The sequence below is a fragment of the Corylus avellana genome, chromosome 2, assembly GCF_965113065.1.
Source record: "Corylus avellana chromosome 2, dhCorAvel1.hap1.2, whole genome shotgun sequence".
Taxonomy (NCBI): domain Eukaryota; kingdom Viridiplantae; phylum Streptophyta; class Magnoliopsida; order Fagales; family Betulaceae; genus Corylus; species Corylus avellana.
Window position 1 is genome coordinate 33,956,062 of NC_142491.1, and position 19,452 is coordinate 33,975,513.

The 19,452-nt window shown below is 35.0% G+C and overlaps 3 protein-coding genes across 7 annotated transcripts; all 3 read right to left on the bottom strand.

Moving 5' to 3' along the window:
- Nucleotides 1–222: 222 nt before the first annotated feature.
- Nucleotides 223–7,456, bottom strand: LOC132166965 (Haloacid dehalogenase-like hydrolase (HAD) superfamily protein). Of its 5 annotated transcripts, XM_059577834.2 has the most exons (9): nt 7,320–7,456; nt 6,730–6,799; nt 6,565–6,606; nt 6,447–6,489; nt 5,023–5,104; nt 3,904–4,120; nt 2,472–2,536; nt 1,240–1,490; nt 223–717 (listed from the first exon to the last, which is right to left on the bottom strand). In XM_059577834.2, exons 1-9 carry the CDS (start codon nt 7,410–7,412, stop codon nt 615–617), a joined length of 966 nt encoding a protein of 321 aa, XP_059433817.2. In that variant the 5' UTR covers nt 7,413–7,456; the 3' UTR covers nt 223–614. The 5 variants fall into 5 exon arrangements, with proteins under 5 accessions (XP_059433817.2, XP_059433816.2, XP_059433820.2 ...); XM_059577833.2 differs by having other exon boundaries at nt 6,447–6,606; XM_059577837.2 differs by lacking the exon at nt 7,320–7,456 and having other exon boundaries at nt 6,565–6,603; nt 6,730–6,766.
- Nucleotides 7,457–9,113: 1,657 nt separating this feature from the next.
- On the bottom strand, nt 9,114–10,051 carry LOC132167237 (uncharacterized). Its single transcript, XM_059578146.2, has 2 exons — nt 9,703–10,051; nt 9,114–9,520 (listed from the first exon to the last, which is right to left on the bottom strand). The coding sequence occupies exons 1-2, from the start codon at nt 9,861–9,863 to the stop codon at nt 9,289–9,291; spliced, it is 393 nt and encodes a 130-aa protein (XP_059434129.1). The 5' UTR covers nt 9,864–10,051; the 3' UTR covers nt 9,114–9,288.
- Nucleotides 10,052–13,272: 3,221 nt separating this feature from the next.
- Nucleotides 13,273–16,746, bottom strand: LOC132167007 (large ribosomal subunit protein uL18). Its single transcript, XM_059577895.2, has 9 exons — nt 16,655–16,746; nt 15,387–15,456; nt 15,207–15,298; nt 14,690–14,816; nt 14,496–14,575; nt 14,262–14,378; nt 14,028–14,162; nt 13,759–13,928; nt 13,273–13,545 (listed from the first exon to the last, which is right to left on the bottom strand). The coding sequence occupies exons 1-9, from the start codon at nt 16,655–16,657 to the stop codon at nt 13,437–13,439; spliced, it is 903 nt and encodes a 300-aa protein (XP_059433878.1). The 5' UTR covers nt 16,658–16,746; the 3' UTR covers nt 13,273–13,436.
- Nucleotides 16,747–19,452: the final 2,706 nt, after the last annotated feature.

The following is a 19,452-nucleotide window of genomic DNA, read 5'->3' on the forward strand; positions in this document are numbered from 1 at the left end:
TAAAAATGTTGCGGCCATGCAGAAAGTGCTAAGGGATAGATGTTGCTATATATATATATGGAATGAATAGCATAGGGCTTAGAAAATCAGCTCATTCTTTTAACACATTTTCTACTTCCATCATGATTAACAGAAAAAATAGGATGTGAATTTGATTTTTATTTTTATTTCCCTAAAAAATGATAAGATGCTGATGTTTGCTTTAAAAAGTATAAGATGCTCCAAATAAACTCACAATTCATATGGCATCTTCAGCCCATTCTAGTAAACCCCAAAGGAAAAACTACATACAAAAAGCTCACCCATCCATAATTTCAACAGTAATAACCACGTTCTTTCCATGCTCATGTGGCCTTGTGATTTGATACACAAAACTTTCAAGCATGAATAAATCCAGAAATTCAACAGTAATAGAGAGTGGCTTCAAACCATTGTACATCAGTGGCGGTTTTGAAGCACAATATAATATGAACCCTAACTTAAATACCCCGTAAAAAAAAAAAGAAAGATATCTTCGAACTCAGGAATCAATCAAGGCAACTGAAACCTGAAATTTAAATCAGGATATCGCCATCACAAGCAAAAAAATCATGACCGGTCAAAGGTGCTACACATCATGCAGTCATTAGTCCAGTCATGCTCTTGAGTGTGTAGTAAGTTGAATTTGATTCCACATAATTTCTTATGACTGAGAAAGAAACTTCTTTATTGGAAACCCTGTAAACCAAGCAACAAGGAAAAGGGTAAAACATTTAAATAATGACTTGGTCCATTCTGGACTGGCATGAACATACAATCAAAGATACAATTATTGATGAAAACATTTTCTTTGATCACTTGTGGGAGTAAAGAATAACTTCTTCAGAATAACATCAATAATGCAACAGAACTAAAAAGGGAAATTGAAGCGAGAAAATAGTGTGACTTTCAACCCCACCAAAATGGTCCTGCCACAAAAAGTAAAAATGACCTGCCCCCTTCAAAAACTAATTTGAGAAGATAATTGATTGATCTTTATAAACTAAAGCAAGAGCAAGAGAAAAAGTAAATGTCCTAAAATGAAACATGCAAGTTAGAATTTGCTATCAATATCAGGAAACTTGTCACTTAAGATGCTTCTGGCACATTGTAATTTTTCTGCATCAAAGAATTTGCACTTCAATGGACAATTCCTCAATATCTTAATCTGCCTATAAATGTTAGCAGAAATTCAGAGTGCTTACCTAGATGAAATTTTACCATATAAAAGCAGGTAACACATATGAGGGATAAGCATCATATTTAGATGCAAGAACTTGCACAGAAGATAAATCTGCAGCTTCTCCAAAATTAGCAACTCCAAGTTCTGTTGCATGAATTCCACCAGTGGTAAAAGCTGATTGGATTCCAGCCTCATTTGCACCCTTGATGTCATGGTGGAGAGAATCACCCACAGCAATAGAATCAGAAGAATCCACACCAGCCATTGCCATAGCTGCTTTGTAGATTATCTGATACAATTGTCAAAATGTATGATATTAGAGTCAGGGGAGCATACAAAAAGGATGTGTGTGTAACAGAAGAAAATACAATGCCGAACACTACGATAATAAGGAAAAACACTTTAATCAAGAGAAAAACACAGAACAGAAATCATATCCCTCCTTTCAGAATTTACAACTCCTACATCAAAGTTTAAATATCACAAAAGCATGCAATCACAAAAACCAACTAATAACATCATGTGGGACTATTAGAACGAAATAGAACAGATAGTTCGATCAAGTTAAACCCTGATTAAATATCACCTCTCTAAAAACTGATTGGCCATTGCCATCCATGTGTGTCCAAAAGCGAATTGTAGCGATAAATTAAGGGCAAAAGAAGTTTAAGGGAATTATTTGACATGTGCTAGGTAAGAATCTGTGAAATAACATGGAAACCACTTCAACCAAAGTTCGGGTGAGAAGTTTAAAGAAACAATTAGCACTGACTGAAAATACAATGTGAGGAGAATTCAGATCAGGTTTAATGCTATTTATAATCTCAACTGTTGTATTGGCTTCGAGGTTATAAGACAAAAAATAGCTGATTGTTTGTAATAAGCAGTGCAATTTATTAATTCATCTATACAAGTCAAAATTGCATTACAAATTTTTTCTATAACAACATCTAAGAACAATTTTCTCTAACTCGAAACTCGAAATTTCTAGAGTTAAGAAATTTTCTTGTTTAATTATTTGAAAGGGTATTCTGGCTTACATAATTATTATAAGCTAAGGGAGAGACACTACGAAATGGCCCTGCCTTGGAAGGGTTCCCTGTCATCCAAAAAAAACAGCTAGGGGAGAGATACTGAGCACCTGTGTCTATTTGCACTGCAATCTAAAACAAGGATGTGAATGCCTGGAGAGCAAATGAAAATGCAATGTGTATTGTGAATGATGATGACAATGATGAAGATCAAAACAAGAACAGTGTGACTCCATCACCTTATCAGGCTTGCCCATCCATTTCACTTCACCCCCAAGCTTCTCATATTTGGCTGCTAGAGTACCTATGACATTAAAGTATTTACATCACCAAAAGGTAAAGCCAAAAAAAAAAATTCAAAACTAGAAGAAATTACAGATATGCCATATTATGTGCAACTGACTAGCATTTTTAAAGAAGTTAATAACAAAACCATGCAATCCAAGATGACTTCTGTTTAGATACAATTCACAAAGAGTAATTTCTTACGGGGATTCTAAGGGGCACTAACAGCATCAAGGATGTCTCCAGGAGCATAATAAATTATGAAAGGCATGATACGCATCACTTGTAATAGTCTACAAATATCGAGGCCGATTTGAGATATTTACAATTCAGATATCTCAAAGATGAGATGACTTTGTGATTTTGATGCATCACAAACTAACGACATTACGATTGATAAAACTAATAAAGAGCTTCATGCAACATTAAAATTTTAAAAATGATTTATGAACTTGGAACTCTGAAGTTCTTACTTTTGAAACCAACAAGAAAATTTATATGCCCTTTCTGCCTCCTGAATGCAGTTAAAGAGAGACCAGGGAATATGTGGATAGAGTAACAGTGTAGTTCCAAATACTAATATGACTGGCACATAAAACATAATGACAAAAAAGGAATAAACAAATTCTGTTGTGCATATTATCAGGCAACCAAACAAGAAATTACAAATTCAGAAGCTTGAGCACAACAGAGTGAGAAAATTTATTTCATTGAACAAAATAAAGAGTACTCTAGAAACCAAGGAATTATCTATGTGGACATTAAAAAAGAAAGCTTACAATCAAGATTGGCATATTTATATCTGTAAAAGAAACTAAATTAACTTATTTGAAAACAAGCTTAGAAAGCAACAAAGAACATAAAGTCATATAGCAATATGAACACATGCTAAGACTATAGACTCGGCATTTCACATGCCAAAATAGAGAACTACTACTACTCTACTCCTATGGAGCTCTCTCTCTCTCCTGTTTCTTTTCATTTAGGTGATTAGATCCTCTCCATATAGTGAGACTTCCTCCACGTAGCCATAACATTTAGTAGGTTTCAAGTATATTGTTGACTACGTTGTACTGATGCTTCAACCTGCCACCTCTATTAACTTTGAAAAAAATGAGAGACCATCCACCAAAAAGAATTTTTGTGCTCTAAATGAGACATCAACCCACAATAAATTCAGAGGGCATCATCTTAAGTCTAACACGTTGATTTTATATATATATATATATGATTTTAACCTAAGACTTGCTCCAACCCTAGCCCAGCCTTTACTGCCCCAAGGCTAAGAACTTGAATTATATATCCCAATCTTAATGATGTATTTTATCATAATTTTGTAGATGCTGTGCTTAAAAGGAATTAAAAGACTAAATTAAACATTTTTACCAGGCATTACACTCAAAGCCCTTGCCTCAACAGTCACGTAATCAGGATTTGCTACCACCATGGGAATTCTTTTGGTAGCACAGTGCTCTAATATTTTCTCAAGGTCCTCAAGTTTCGTGGGAACTGCAGCACCAGAAGGATGACCCAAGGCTTCAGTTCCATGGGCCAAAATAAACTCAGCTTCTTCAACATTCTCTACAACTTGTAAGCCTAGACCCTACAACAAAGAATTTGTAAACCAGATCATTTTACAAAATATTCCACAGCTATCATGAACAATTTACATTCCTCCCTCCATCCCATCTTGTTAGTCCCATATTCCTAGTCGAATGTCCCAAAATGTTTGTCAAGTAGCTAAAAACAGTACAATATTTTCTGGTTTTCCAATATTTCCCTCACTTGAGATAAAAACCATATAGAAATGAAAAACAGTGGGTAATTTGGGAAATGCTTTGTCAAAAAAATTCAGAATTACGGAGATGAACCAAGAAATTGGGACACGGATTATTATTTATTTAGCTCAATGATTCTTCAGACAAATCAATTTCCCAGGTTTTGTTTGTCACCCAAATGAAACCCATCACAACATTTTATTTTTGTGTAGTTATAAAATAAGAAGACAATATCGTAGGATCTTATGAAGATGAGCGTTATTTAATTCCATAAATTCCACTGAATGCCTACATTTAGTGACACACTGTCGGTGGATCAGACGAGATTATTCATCATAACCAGGCTGCTACATTCAGCTTTCACCAACAGGAATCTAGTAATACTTTAGTTTCTCAAAGTGCATAGCACTGTAAAAGCAGGTTTTCCCTTTAAAATCAGTGAATTGGGACTAGTGAGTTTCATCAGCCTCGATAAAAGAAGGTTGCTTTACATTACCATAAAGTGGAGGGTTTAGCAAAAATGAGTGGATGGTTAGAAAAAGCCAAACTACGCAAAGGTGATCATTTGCCTTTTGGGGTGACGTATGCCGGGAATCTTCGTTATGTTTATAAAAGAAATTAAAAGGGAGAGAGAGAGTACCAAAATACTCCAAAAATGGTAGGGCTTCAATAAAGGAAAAGGATAGAAGAAAAATGATCACCACTAATACTTGCACCTTTACCATACCTCGAGAGATATAGCACCCCGGTCACTCCAAGTCATATGGATGCAAGATCTTCCAAGTGCTGCAAACCACGCATCATCTTTCCTATTTAAAGCAAATCCGCAAAGAGATGAGCAGAACCACTCTAGTATAATAGAGTTTTTAGAAAAAGCAAAATTTGCAACACAGTTAGCCACTATATAATGTGGATAAGTATGCCAAATGTGCCCAGACAATCAAAATCATAGATCACATCGCCTTCATACATTATTAAATAAGTTATGGGAAAGACTAGTACAAAAAATATAAAGGAAGAAGTTAATGCATTAGCAGCTACAGATACAATCTATTACAGATAAATTGAGAACAAGTTGCCTAAGATGATTCACCGTGGGCAAAAAAGACCTTAAAAATGCACGAATAAGGAGTGGCTTGATTCAAGTTGAAGATATTACAAGAAAATAGGAAGAGAGAGAAAAAAAAAATAGAAGATTTAGGAATGAGAAAAAATAAAATAAAAAAACATAATGGCTTCTGATTTAACAAAGGACATGGCCCTGGATGTAGCTGACAATCAAAGGATTCATGCATCAATCCCCAAGAACTAGGGTTTTATGATTATATTGAGTTAAATTGTCTTTCACTTCCATAAACAGAGATATCAGAATCAGAATTTATATATGAAGCAATATTTGCTAATCATGCTACTGCAGTAACTCCAGTTAGAGCAGCATATTATATAATGCAAACAAATCTGACTCAAGGAAAAAATATTAAAAGAAATTTCTGTCTTATATAGATCTAAGAAAGCATATTCTGGCCAGCATCAATATTTTCATCTCCAGTAGTCAACATCTTCATTTTAAAAAGAAAAAAAAAATGTGATTGCTCCAACAGAAGTTGCATGGAATGTCAAGCATGTTCGAGGCACTACCAGGGCCCTTCATCAACCAAGCACCTAGGCAAGTGCTAGGATTGCCTTGATGGCTGAAATAGGCACTACAAGAACTTTGACACAAAATGATGTTTAGCCTTGTTAAAGAAAGAATCATGTCCTCGTATTAACTGGTCAGGCCAACAGTTAATATACATTAGCATAACATGCCAAAGAAATTAAGAAACAACAGTTTCTTCCCAATACAATTGAATACAAAAAATAGATCAGAATCTAAGGAGAAGTTCTAAATCCATAAATAAAATGAACTTCAAACAAAGCATAAAGTAAATAAGTCAATCCACATGGTAAGGCTGCATAACAATCCATTGTGTATTGTGATATTATAAGTTTCTGTGTTCCGAATGACTACGAGTACCATATCGGATCAGAAACAAATAGAAATTAATGTAGCATATCTATATTACTAGAGAAAAGGGAACATGTGAGAGGTACTAACGTGTCCATTGTGAAAAAGGGCAAGTATATTGAATGCCAATCTTAAATGTAAACCTTTGCAAGTATTGATGTGTCAATTCTCCGCTAGTGATGGCTCCTACAAAAAGAGAGGTATCAAATCCAAGGCTCTTCAACTTGTCAATGGTGGTTGACGCACGTCTTGAGGAATTACTTATAATCACCATCTTGCTACCAGTCCTTGCTAGCTTTTCTACTATTATAAAACAATGAAATTATTGCCTGCTCTCTTGCGATTAAACAAGAAGGAAATTATACACCCATTAACATTATCAAATGCCCAAACCGAGAATACAAATGGTAACAGATGAAAACATACATGTCAAAATTGCTCCCGGATAAGGTTGTTTTCCATCATGAAGGACTCCAAATTGATCTAAAAACCATGCCTGCAAAAACGTCACAAAACTGCTAGTAACTGATATTTCTTCATAGAACATGAACATGAACATATGTACATACGTACAAGCATACATAAAGATACATGAATTAACCAATGCATATGTGTACACACACACAGACACATATTTTTGCATGCATATATTGCAACATGAATGAATATTGCTAGTCTGGATAGCTTCAACTGGCCTTGATTTCAACGGTTAGTCACCAAGTAAGAATCACAACAAATGGTAAAGATGATCATGATAATATAGCATATTCAACAAATGAATATCTCAAAATTCACAAATATATCATAAACTAATCAAATGGGGTACCTCCTACAACTTGACTTTTAACTGTTTCAACAAAAAGATCATCCTTCAGCAGAATAACCCAATAAAGTAACAAAATTCACACCCAAAGGCTCTGTTTTGCTGGAAAACAATTCCATTGGAACTTTTCACCCATGAAAAAAAAAAAAAAAAAAAAAATTAATGAGGGGCCTAAAAATAATCAAATGGGTACCTTGAAACGACGCGTTTCGGCGAGTTGTTGAAGTCCATTCAAACTCTGAAAGACCTGAACCTCTTTGGATGGAACAGAGCATCTGGGCATCATTATTCTTCTTCTTCTTCTTCTTCTTCTTCTTTGGCTGAGTTTTTTTTTTTTTAAATCTCCTTTTTGAGTCTTATTTAATTTTAACCTGTCACTACATCTAACTTTCTATGCAGAAACGGCAAGTGGGTCGATTCAAATGGGCTAACCCGCTTTAGCAAAATATCCATTTTACGTTTATTTTTCGGAGCAGTGAGCAATACCCATCTAAAGTAAGGTTTTCCTTTTATTGCATTTTTGAATTTTAACATTTTTTCATTTTTTAAAAAAAAAAAATTAACAAAAGTATTTGTTTATGCGTATATTTTTATAGAAGTTAAGTTAATTTATTGAAAATAAAGTTTGGTTTTACCCCACACCTGTCGTTTTGCTGAATTTGTGAAAATACAATTTTTTTTTTTTTTTTTTTGAATTGAGTTGGCCAAATTTCAGCCATTGAATAAAGCAGAGTTTTACAAAATAGAATATATTTGGCTCCTCTTTTCAAAATTCACATTTTCTTTCAAGTTATTCAACCAGGTTGACAAATTTTGGCACTCCTTATTGTTGTCCGACCATTTTTAGGCCATCTTAGCGGGTTAGAAAATGGCTTAATTGGTCTTGAGAGAACGTCTGAGATTTTTACCGTCTATGTCACTCATGAACAGTTCTCAAGAAGTAGGTACTACCATAATCAGGCTTCGAGTGAAATAGCTATAGTTGGTCGCCCTCTCTTGCCTTTTTATCAATTAGGAGGGAGAAACATTGTGATTGAGATAGGTATTTTATGCTCAAACGATTTCTAATTGACCAATTAATTATTCTCCTGAAAATACTTCACTAGTTTAAGTATCGAAGTTATCCCCGCTGACACACCCAATAAAGTTCTAATTTAATCTCACGTGTTTTGTAAGTGCTTATTCCAAAATCGTGCTTGATTGACTAACACATATCAACACACATGATAGTTCCAATTTTTCTAAAAGTAATTGAGTAATTCTTGCTTTTCAAATATAACATTATGAGCCTCATATAATCTTTTAGGAAAGACGATCTTATTATTAGTTAATAATAATAATAATAATAATAATAATATTATTATTGATTTCATACTTTTTGCATATCTTCAAGATCTAAAATAAATGTATTAAAGGTTTGAAAATTTTTATTCATACATTTATATGTTACTAGATAGCGTTACTAAAGACAAATTATTTAATTGCTTTTGATTAGTGTAATAAAAGTTATTAAGTTTTCCCTTGTAATTATCATTTTTCTCAACAATGTAATTATCACCCCCACCCAATCATGTTTGGCCCTTATAAGTAGGATCGGCGATTTTTGATATGATCCGTGAACTTGATACAAATTCAACATGAAATTAACGAGTTAATATTGAAAGGCTTGACTTATTTAATTAAATGTATCGAGTTATAATTAACCTATATAATACATGTCTCAATACGACCTAAACCTGACATTCGATATTTAGCGTTGAAAATATTTGACACAATTCGCGAACCTGACACGAACTCAACTTGAAGTTAATAGGTTAGAGTTAAAGGTTATGACCTGTTTAATTAAATGGGTCGAGTGATTAACCTATATAGTTTTATACTCATACTTCTACACAATTAAAACCCAACATGCGAATACAAATTGATACCTTACTTCAATAAATACACACGAGTGAAAACAGAAGATGAAGGAAGGAAAGAAAAGCAATGAGTTGGATGACCAAATTGGCTGATCTCAAGAATTACCAAACATTTGCTTTTACCTACATACAAAAATCTTTGTTGAAAATGAACGAAAATTGTGTCTCATACTTGTTCTTAAATACATATCTTCTGAGGAAAGACACCAACAACGTCAAAGGTGGTCTGCGGTTATTGAGAAATCATTCAGTTGGTCCGTTAACGGGCTTCCCTCTCTCTTTTAGTTTGGCCATCGATTGTTTCATGGCCTCCTTCCTTTTTTTGCTGGCCAGAACTTTTGCCTGAACACCACTCACATTGGGGTCCTTCTTCTCCCCCGGTGCAGGTGGCGGAGGCCTTCTCGCCGCCGCACTTGCACTCCTATCACCGACATTCAAGCCCAGCATTGCACCCGCTAGGCCCCACGTCACCGCCCTGGAACATGAACCCACGACACAATTTGTAAGCATATGCCTTTGTCCATACACCCAAGAAACACAAATATTTGATTGAAATAGACTTAAGACTTCTACTTTGATGCAATAAACAGACCACACAGCAGGTGTTTGATAGAAAGCCTCAACAAAGACAAACACCTAAACAGAACGTATACAAACCTGCGATGGACGAGTTTATTGTCTAGTTCTTCTCCATCACCACCTTGATGGGAAGCCCAAACTCTTTGAAACCCCAGAGATGGAAAATGGGTAGTCTTCTTTGTTAACCTTGTGGAAAAGGGTGTTGCTGGAGCTGGTGCTGGGGTTAGTGAATGTGCCATGAATCTATGTCGATTGAGATTGTCTCTTTTTTATTTTTTTTGAATTCAAAAGAAGGGGACTTGTATTTTCAGTAGTCAATAATTATGACAATGTGGGAAAAACATATGAAGTAGATAGATAGTGTTCGTTGGTAGCTCAGGGTGTAAATGAGAAGAGAAATCCATTGGCTGGTACCAGATAAGGTTCCATATTTGTGGACCCTTTTGTGGTTGATTTACTAGCTTTCATATCTTTCTTATCACCATCTTCTTTTCTTTTCTTTTCTTTATACTTAAAGAATAACCAACAAATTGACTGTACCATATTTGTGTTCAATTATTAATGTATCAAAACAATTTATAATTTAAATGTTTTACTCTTCAGAGTAACAATTAAAGGGAATGGGCTTCCTCTTTCTTTTGGCCTCAAATAAGAAATGAAAACCCAAAAAAAAAAAGATAGAATCTATTTCGAGACAAAGAGCATATCCCATTTCTCACAATTCTTGATGCCATACTGAAGAAGTTGAAGAACTGTCTGGACATCACAATTGACCATACAAAATATTGGATATTTGTTTGCATACAAAATGCTTAACAGAGGGTAAAAAATCTTACAACCCAAAAGATTTTTTTACCAATACCCAAAAGCCCAAGACGTGGCGGGGGATCGAGGCTATAAGGCAATTCGAGCCTCACCTACTCAGATAGGGGCTCAAACAATTTGAGATCTACCGAGCAAGTAGGTATAGCTTAGACAGCCCCTCACATGAAATTGCCCTAATTACATGAGATCCACAATATCAATATTGGGGTTGCATTGTGATGATAAAAAAATCTACTTTCTTACATTTGACAATTTTTTTACTGTCTTCAAATATTGATTTTTTTTTGTAGAAGTCGTTATTTCGAGCCTCTCATTTTCCTCTTCTTATATATATATATTCCTCTCATTTTCATCTTATGGCTTTGATACCAAAGGGGATGAAAATAAAGATTAATTGAAATTAATTGAAAATAAAGATGAAAATAAAGCAGTAGAACCATCCATGTAGGTGGTAATTGTAAGAAAAAATAAGCATGATGCAAAAGTTTTCAGAGTAAGCGCGAAATTGGAGCGTATAAAAGAGAAATGGAAAATATTGATAATGAAAAGGTATCAAAAGATCTGATTAACAAGAGTACTTACAGATTCAAACATAGTTTAAAAGCAGCGAAAGTACACAAGAGCAGAATATATTACAAATAGTAGGCAGGGTAGTTGCAGAATAAATTCAAAGTTTAGGTTGAAAGCTTCTGCTTTACAATGAGAGTGATTCATCCTTTTTATAGACAAAATTCAATGGGTAAATAAAAATTACATTGAGAAAGTTAACAGTAAAAGTAAAGAACTGTAGTGTCGGCAGAAACTGTAGCAGAATTGTAGTGTCGGTATAAACTGTAGCAGAAACTATAATATCGGTAGACGCTGTAGCAGAAGCTAGTGGGCAAATGTAACGGTGCCTTTGTAAAAGGCAAGCGATTGGTGCTACTGCAAGTGAAAGGTGCCACTATGAAGGGCAAATGAACGGTGAAGGGAAAATGATTATAAAACTTCAATTCCGGAGTAATAATTATTGGGGCTATCACCAGGGAATATATATATATACACACTAATCTTTAACTAACCAATTATGAGTAATCAACAAAATGTTGAATAAATAGTTGAATGATTGGGTGTTGCTTTTCTCCTACATTGATAGAATTTGTACCACTGTTGATACATGCAACATCATTTCCACTCTGTGCTTGCAGCATTATTTCCATCAAAGTGTTTTTGTATTGAACCCTGCACGACACTTTGCAACAACAAACAAGAAAACATAAATAGACCTCATTAAAATCATCCTGCTTGATCCACTAAGCCCGTGAAACCATAAACACAACAAAACTAATATATAACTACCAACTACCTGCAACCACCTTTGTTTCATTTGTTTTTTCTTCAACTGTCCCAGAGATAAAGCTCAACTTCGATCAGTAGTTGTTTACTATCAGAATCTTAAAGCATTTGGATCAGTAACATTTGGAAGTATTAGAATCCTTAAGGAGGAAGGAGGAAGACGAAGAGAACTAGAAATGTGAGAAGAAGAAATAAAAATGACTCTATGTACGACTTAAAAGGTGTCAGCCCAACGGCATCTTATTTCAAAAGTAACCTCCACCCATATTCTTCCACGTGTTCTAGTATGAAGGGATGTGCAATGTGTGGGTCCTTGTGTCGATTGAATGTCCCTTGCATTTAAGATTATGTCTCCAAATCCTAATACAGAGCTGCTATAACTAAAATGTTCAATACCTTATAGTCGGTCGAGGACTTTGGTCGAACGTAGGAATGGAGGGCAATTGATATACCGAGATTTTACCTCCCTAGGTTTGGGCCATACAGGCCCCTGGGAGGGCTTACTAGCCTAGACCTAAATTGGTCAAATTGTATTATTTATGGGGTTGCGGGAAAACCGAACTAGACTGCAAAACACCCAATTATTCTTTTCACTTAAACTAGATCATAATCTTGATATTGTTAGCAATTTCTCTGGAAGACCGATACTGAAAGCAATAAGCGAGCACCACGCTCTTTTCACGGTAATTGCTCCGCAATAGAGGAAGAATTATCAACGACACGTGGCAAATTCGTACAAGAGATAAATGTCTTTCGACGGAAGGTATGACCAGAGTGAAAGGCAAGTCATCCATCTCATTCATTTTGATGAATTCACTCTAATGCTAAAAACTCCTCCTTAGAGGACTTTGATCTTATGCATCGGAGGTATCAACCCCCGCCCTCGACTGGTCTTTCAATTTAGTGATTTTTAAGATTTCAAACACCATCAACCCTAAAACCCGATACCATTCAGCAACATCACATGTACACACCCACGAGATTTCCCCCACAATTTGGCCCCTAAAAATAGAACAAGAGAGCACCGTGAGAAAGAGAAGATGGGGGGGGGGGGCAAAGCCGCTGATCAAAATTCCAGAGGGCGAAATAGAGCAAAACAGCACCGAGAGCAATAGAACAAAACATCGTCGCTTAAAGCATCGATGCAATAAAATTCCTATGCGACCAAGCTTCTCCCAAGTCCCATGGGCAGATCTGGTCTTCTGCTTCTCCATATGTTGTTAAATGGCAAACGACAGCATTCTATGTCTTTTTTAATTGACATGTACCTTTTCTAATTGGTTACGTTATTTAGTCACCCAAGAATTTCACTGTTTTGAATAGTGTTTGGACGGCAGGAACCAGTTTGATCAATTTGAGAAGTCCAAATTTAAAATCTCTTTGTAGCACTAGCAGGCATCGCTGCAAATTACGAACTCAACGGCACAGAAAATAGTTGTTGGGAAATAAGAGTTTCTTTTCAGGGGGAATTGGAGAAAACTTTTTAAATAACATGAAAGTCAAAACTTTGATATAATTCATGCCAAATAAAATATCCATATAATCTAATTACCATCTAGAAGATGCAAAAAAACAATCCAAGCTTCAAAAATTGTCAAAAATAAAGAAGAAAGCATAAGTTCTTCAACAGTTAAACTTGGGAAAATAAACTTCTACTCCTCGTCATCTTCATCATCAGCTTCGGCAGCTGAGTTGAAGGTATTCAATCTCTCGATCAACTTCGCCTTCCTTTCCTCATAGGTGAGCTTCTTCAAATTAAACCTGTTAAGAACCACAAATAGGAACTATCAAAACCATTTCTGCTTAAAACGAGTAAAAGAAACCACGAGAAAAAACAAAAAATTCCAGGGAATTTTAGAACTTGAGCACAACCAAATAGTGAAATAATAAATGGCACTCATTTGATGACAACAATAACAGTAATATATACAAACACACCCAAAAGCAACAAAATAAATCAATAAATTAACGTGCCTCTTATGTTCCTTGGGAGGCTGCTTCTCAGATTTCTTCACAGTAGGATCAGCACGGATAGCTGCATGAACCTTTTTGTACATCTCCTCAATGCTCTCAGCCTCAATTCCTTTTTTGATGTATTCACTGAAGTGAGACTGATACTTCTCAGGTTCCTCGTCCATTAAGACCTGGTACCAGTGAACAATTATAAGTTAAATCAGATTACACGCCACTTTACAAAAAGCAATGATAGGCTAACAGTCATGAAATAGAATCTGAATCCATACCTTCATGTAATCAGCAACATGGACACCATAAATATATTTGCGGTGAACATCTGCATCAAACTGCTTATTTTCTTTGTTGTAACCAGCGAACCTTTTCTCACTGTGTGGGATATCAAGACCACCATCCAATGCTCCCTATGATTATTTAACAAAACAATTCATGCAACTACTAAAGAACCAAATAAAGAACCAAGAAGGTTATGAAAGACACAGCTTTCATTGAGCAACAATTACCTTGAGGGCACCAAAAACACGGTTTCCGGTTGTTGTCCTTAAAAGACCAACATCAAGGAGGGCACGGAATGGTCTCCTGCTGTCTGCAGGTTCAACTGAGTAATCCTCACCAGTTGCCTAACAATACACATACTCATTTTCAAAATAAACTTACATAAAACCCCAGCAAATGGGATGTCATTCAAGGTGGAAGAGGGGCAGGGGAGAGATAATAGTACGCATATGCCAATATACCTCAACATTGCCTTCATACTCTTTGTCCATTTCAAGCAAGTTCAAGACACGACGGGCCAAAAGAAGGCCAGTACAGTAAGCTGAATGCATTATCAACAAGTATTACACAAGATTGGAACACAGGCATCAGAAAGAGGTAAATAGAAAGGAGGAAGAAGAGGGAAAGAGCTATGGAAAAGCTACAAGTTAAATACCCGCTGCATAGTTAGTAAGGCCAACTTCCAGACCATAACGTGGCAGCTCATGGGAATAAGCAGCAGCAAGAACCAAATCACCAGCAATACTAGCAGAGATCACTTGTGCAGTGATATCCTTGTTGGTCTAAAACACGGTTAAGGTTTGAAACACAGAAGATGCAACAGATACCATAATCTCAAAAGACATCCTTACAACTTGAACAGACGAACTAACTGATTTTTTAATAAGTTACTGAAGACCAAACGTATCCATCACGATCAACAAAACACAATACTAAGATATCATGAGAAAAGGAAATACTATTACATCTAAAGACTTCATTCAGTTCACCTAGTCACAGTTCAAAAAAATTTTAATAATTAATTTAATAAAAAATCAGTAATTATTCAAATGAAAGCAGAAAACTGAACAATAACAAGGTTCTACAAGAAAGATGATCACCTAGACAATAACTAAAAAAGTAAATTAAAGATAATGGCACAAGAAAATCAATATATACCCATTTTAGGATACAAATCGCACAACAAAACGATACTTGGGAGTATTGTACTTGTTCTTATCCTGATTAATTAAACGGATCCTGGCACGGTAGTCCGTCTTCCCCTCTGCAAACAATCAGGAAATCATAACCAGATGGAAAAATAACATCAACCCAAAGAGAATAACAGTGACCAATTAAAATCAATACAATACCTCGCCTTCTCTTAAACTTGACCTGAAACCGCTTGAAATAGGCCTTGGATTTCTGAGCTTTGACAAAGGCCTATAATAAACAACAGAATTATTAGACGCCCATTTGAAAACATAATAAAGACACTATGAACATTAGTTGCAACAAGAAGCGGCTAAACCGTAGCAGAAGGTAAATTATAGGGTCCACATTGTCAATGAAACAAGTGGTGTCAAAATCAAATCCATATCACTACATCCTTGCTTGCATGATACAAAAGCATATGACATGCAAAACAATGAAGAGGCATGCCCATAACAACCATAAATAACATTGAGATAATCACTACAAACAACCTATGATCTACAGTAACAATGCATAGAAATGTAGAAATATAGCTGGAGAGTAGGTTAAGAGCCAACAGTACTGGTTATTCAACGCAGAAAATGTACACACATTCAGAATTGACACTTGCAACATCACAATATAAAAATCCATAATACAGATTTGTAACACAATATTGAGATCCGATTTGCTGCTTCTACCATATAAGAAATTCCATGTTTAAAAAAAATCTAAATATCCTCTCTTTGGCCAAACCAATTCTTCAGCAAACAGTAAGGCCTAAAAACCCAAAATGTCCTTTCGATTTTTCAAGAGAAGTCAGCAAATTAATGATACTGAAACCTCCGAGAACTATAGAATTTGGATCTCAAAGGTCACCCATACTATATAATTTCCCTACAAGGCTTGCTAACTATCAGATTCAAAATCGTACTTTTCTTTCTTTTCAGATACTTTCTCTCACCACCAACAGAAAAACCGGACACACAGTCTATTTAAAAGGACAACCCAACATCGATGTAGAAGAGACTCTACCTATCTCATACACCAAATAACAGATTAAAACGTAGAGCATGAGATTCAATAAAACCCAGAACACAATCTCTACACCAAATTATATTTTCAAACGTAGATCACAATATTCCAAATAATTCTCATTTCTTCTACACTATCAACCCAGGAACCAAACAGAACCCGAAACACTATCCATACTAACCCAACAACCCCAGATTCCGAGACAAGCAAAAACTTTTCAAGCAAACAAAACCCAACACATAATAACTGTCCACTTCTCTTTCTTACACTTTCCCAGCAACCAAACAACGCAACAACAAAAAAAACGGCAACGGAACCGAATACTCAATCAATCACTAAGTATTCACATAGCTGAAACCAAATATTCAGGAACGACAACAAGAAAATGCAGAGCGTAGATTGAGACTCTCACCATTGCTGAAGCTCGATCTGACTCTACGAAGGAGAGGGGGCGAGAGAGACGGCTAAAGCTTTGTGAGAGGGGGTGTAAATAAAGGATGAGAGTGTTATAAACCCTAGAGAGCTAATGGGGCAGAAATATAAACGGTCGCGATTGATTAGGCAGGAACCAACGACTGAGATTGATTTGGAGGATATCGCTAGGGTTTTGTGGTTTTAGTATTAGTGGCTTACTGGTCATTTCACGGCCAATAGGTGGGTTTGTGATTTCGTGTGGTCGAGCACATTGATGTGTTAAAAAGAGGGAATCAGATTCTGCCACGTTTCATTCTCAATGGAGTTGGGTTCTAATTCTCAAATTATTAATTAAGAGAACTTTAAAAGGAAAAAACATATATTTCATTTGAAATCCCTGGCAATTCTTTTGGTATTTATCCATTATAATTATTTAACCTTATTTCCACAAGAGACTACCTGTCCTAGAATTTAATTGGGTACATAAAAGCAAAAAATAAATAAATAAATAAATAGAAAATATGTGTTTGGCAAAGCATTCCCATTTCTTTTAAAATAATAATAATTTATTGATGTGATATAAATGTGAAAAAAGTTTTGAATTTTTTGTGGTTTTGTAAAATAGAAGTAAATAATTTTTTTTTGGTAATGTAAAGAAATAAGTTGATTTTTTTTAAAAAAAAATAATAATAATAATTGATTGATGTGATGGAAATGTGAAATGAGTTGTGAAATTTTTGCGAGAGAAAAGTAAATAAAAATCTTTGAAATTTTTTTGGAGAAATAAAAAAATAAAAAGTGAATTGCCAAATGAGCACTATTTTATTGAATATCAGACAAATCCGTCAAAATTCCCAACATGCTCGTTCAAAGAAATAATATATAAATGATTGTATAAGATATATTTTTTTTATTTTGCAAACTAATATGTATTTTTTTAAAAAAAAAATTTCTAATACCTGAAAACTGTTGATAATTATTTTAATTGCCCTTATTCTATCATAATATGAGAAAATAACACTTTATAATATAACATTTATATTTGCTTTAGTGGAGCTTTTTGATAACCCTCTAGGTATGAGTTTTCAAAATGTATGGAGGTGATGTTCATCATTTTGATGTGGCATATTCCACATGGAAGAATTATTCTGACAAGAGGCCTATAGTAAGAGGCCCGATTTCACCTTATTTATTTATTATGTGTGTTGAAGTGCTAAGTGCGATATTATATAAGGCAGAATCAGATGAGGAACTCACATGATTGCCAATTGCTATAGGAAGGGTGAAATTAAAATCATTTTTTTTTTATTATTTCATGATAGACTCTTATTTTATGCGAATGTTGTGGAGTGGTGTCAATTACAACAAGTGCTCGATACATACGAGCATGTGACGTAGCATAAGTTGAATAAGGAGGAAACGTCTATCTTCTTCAACAAAAATACCAGTCAAAACGGCAAAGGATAACTGCAATATTAGAAGTTCAACTTACCCAATGTTTTGACAAATACTTTGGCATGTCAGTGATGGTTAGCAAATTATGGATGCACACATTCAATAATGTTAAAGACATAATTTGGATTCAAATAAGCAATTGGAAGGTAAAATTGTTGTCTCGAGCAAGGAAGAAGATATTGCTTAAAGCGGTTGTACATGCCACCTCTACTTAAACAACGAATCTATTTAAGCTTCCAAAAGAACTATGCAAATAAATTAATTCAATGATGCAAAAATTATAGTAAGAACAACAATGTAAATATTTATTGTGTGAGCTTGGCTTAAATGGGGTCATCAAAAGGGTAAGAGGGGCTGAGATTTTGTGACTTGAAAATTTTTAGCAAAGCGTTGTTGCAAAGTAGTGCTGAAAGTGTTTATAGAATCATGAATAAGTGGCAGCAAAAATATTAAAGGTAAAATATTTGTCCTTATATTGATGTTCTTGAACTAAAGTTGGCACCGGGAAACATACTCTCTTATGTGTAGAGATTGGAGAAGCATACGGTCAGTAAGTGATTTATTGAAAGAGGGACTTATTTTGAGAGATGTGTGGAGAAGCATGTGGCCAATAAGGGATTTATTGAAAGGGGAACTTATTTTGAGAGATGTAAAGGGAGAAAAAACATTTTTTTTTAAGGATATATGGATCACAAATGAAATAGTTTGTGTTGTTTAAACACCTATAGGGGGCTTAATAAAAGTGCATTAGTGGCTAACACCATAAATAATGATACTAAATGGTGGAGTATCTCTTTGAGTAAAGAGGTGTTCATGGAGGGAAAAAAACAATTTTATTTGGTCAAAATCTACATTAGTTCCTTTAATGGAATAGAATAACAAATTTGGAGGTGCACATAAAAGTGAGGAGTTTGCTATAAAAAGTGTCTATTACCTAGCAAATACATGTGCAACGTATGATAGATGGGAGCGTTCTTATATGAGAAGATACACATATACGTAAAAGAATATGGAAGATAGAGGCTCCTAATGTCGTCGAAGTTTTTGTGTGGAGGGCTTGCAATAATGCGATGCCTACAAAAGCTATCTTGTTCAAAAGGAAAATTGTGACAGATTCATTTTGCCCAAAATGTGGGTTATAGAACAAAACAATAGGGTATATAATTTGAAGTTGCCGGTTGACAAGAGATGCATGGAGTATGTGTCGTTAGAAGCTTCAAAAGAGTTGTGTGGAGAATGCAAAGTTTATCCATATTGTGGATACCCTTAAGAGCGGATTGGATAAGGATGACTTTGAATCTATGGCTATGGTAATGAGAAACTTGTGGGTTATGAGAAATT

Bases quoted from the DNA above. Each gene is read 5' to 3' on its own strand.
- LOC132166965 (XM_059577833.2), bottom strand. From the start codon at position 7,412: ATGATGCCCAGATGCTCTGTTCCATCCAAAGAGGTTCAGGTCTTTCAG. The intron at 6,800-7,319 runs GTACCCATTTGA...ACGTTTTTGCAG, and splicing joins CCGAAACGCGTCGTTTCAAG to GCATGGTTTTTAGATCAATT. The intron at 2,537-3,903 runs GTAAAAATGTTT...TTAATGTCATAG, and splicing joins GGCTTTGAGTGTAATGCCTG to GTACTCTAGCAGCCAAATAT.
- LOC132167237 (XM_059578146.2), bottom strand. From the start codon at position 9,863: ATGGCACATTCACTAACCCCAGCACCAGCTCCAGCAACACCCTTTTCC. The intron at 9,521-9,702 runs GTTTGTATACGT...TTCATGTTCCAG, and splicing joins AATAAACTCGTCCATCGCAG to GGCGGTGACGTGGGGCCTAG.
- LOC132167007 (XM_059577895.2), bottom strand. The intron at 14,817-15,206 runs GTATCCTAAAAT...ACCGTGTTTTAG, and splicing joins ATCGTTTTGTTGTGCGATTT to ACCAACAAGGATATCACTGC. The intron at 13,546-13,758 runs GCACGTTAATTT...GGTTCTTAACAG, and splicing joins CCTCCCAAGGAACATAAGAG to GTTTAATTTGAAGAAGCTCA.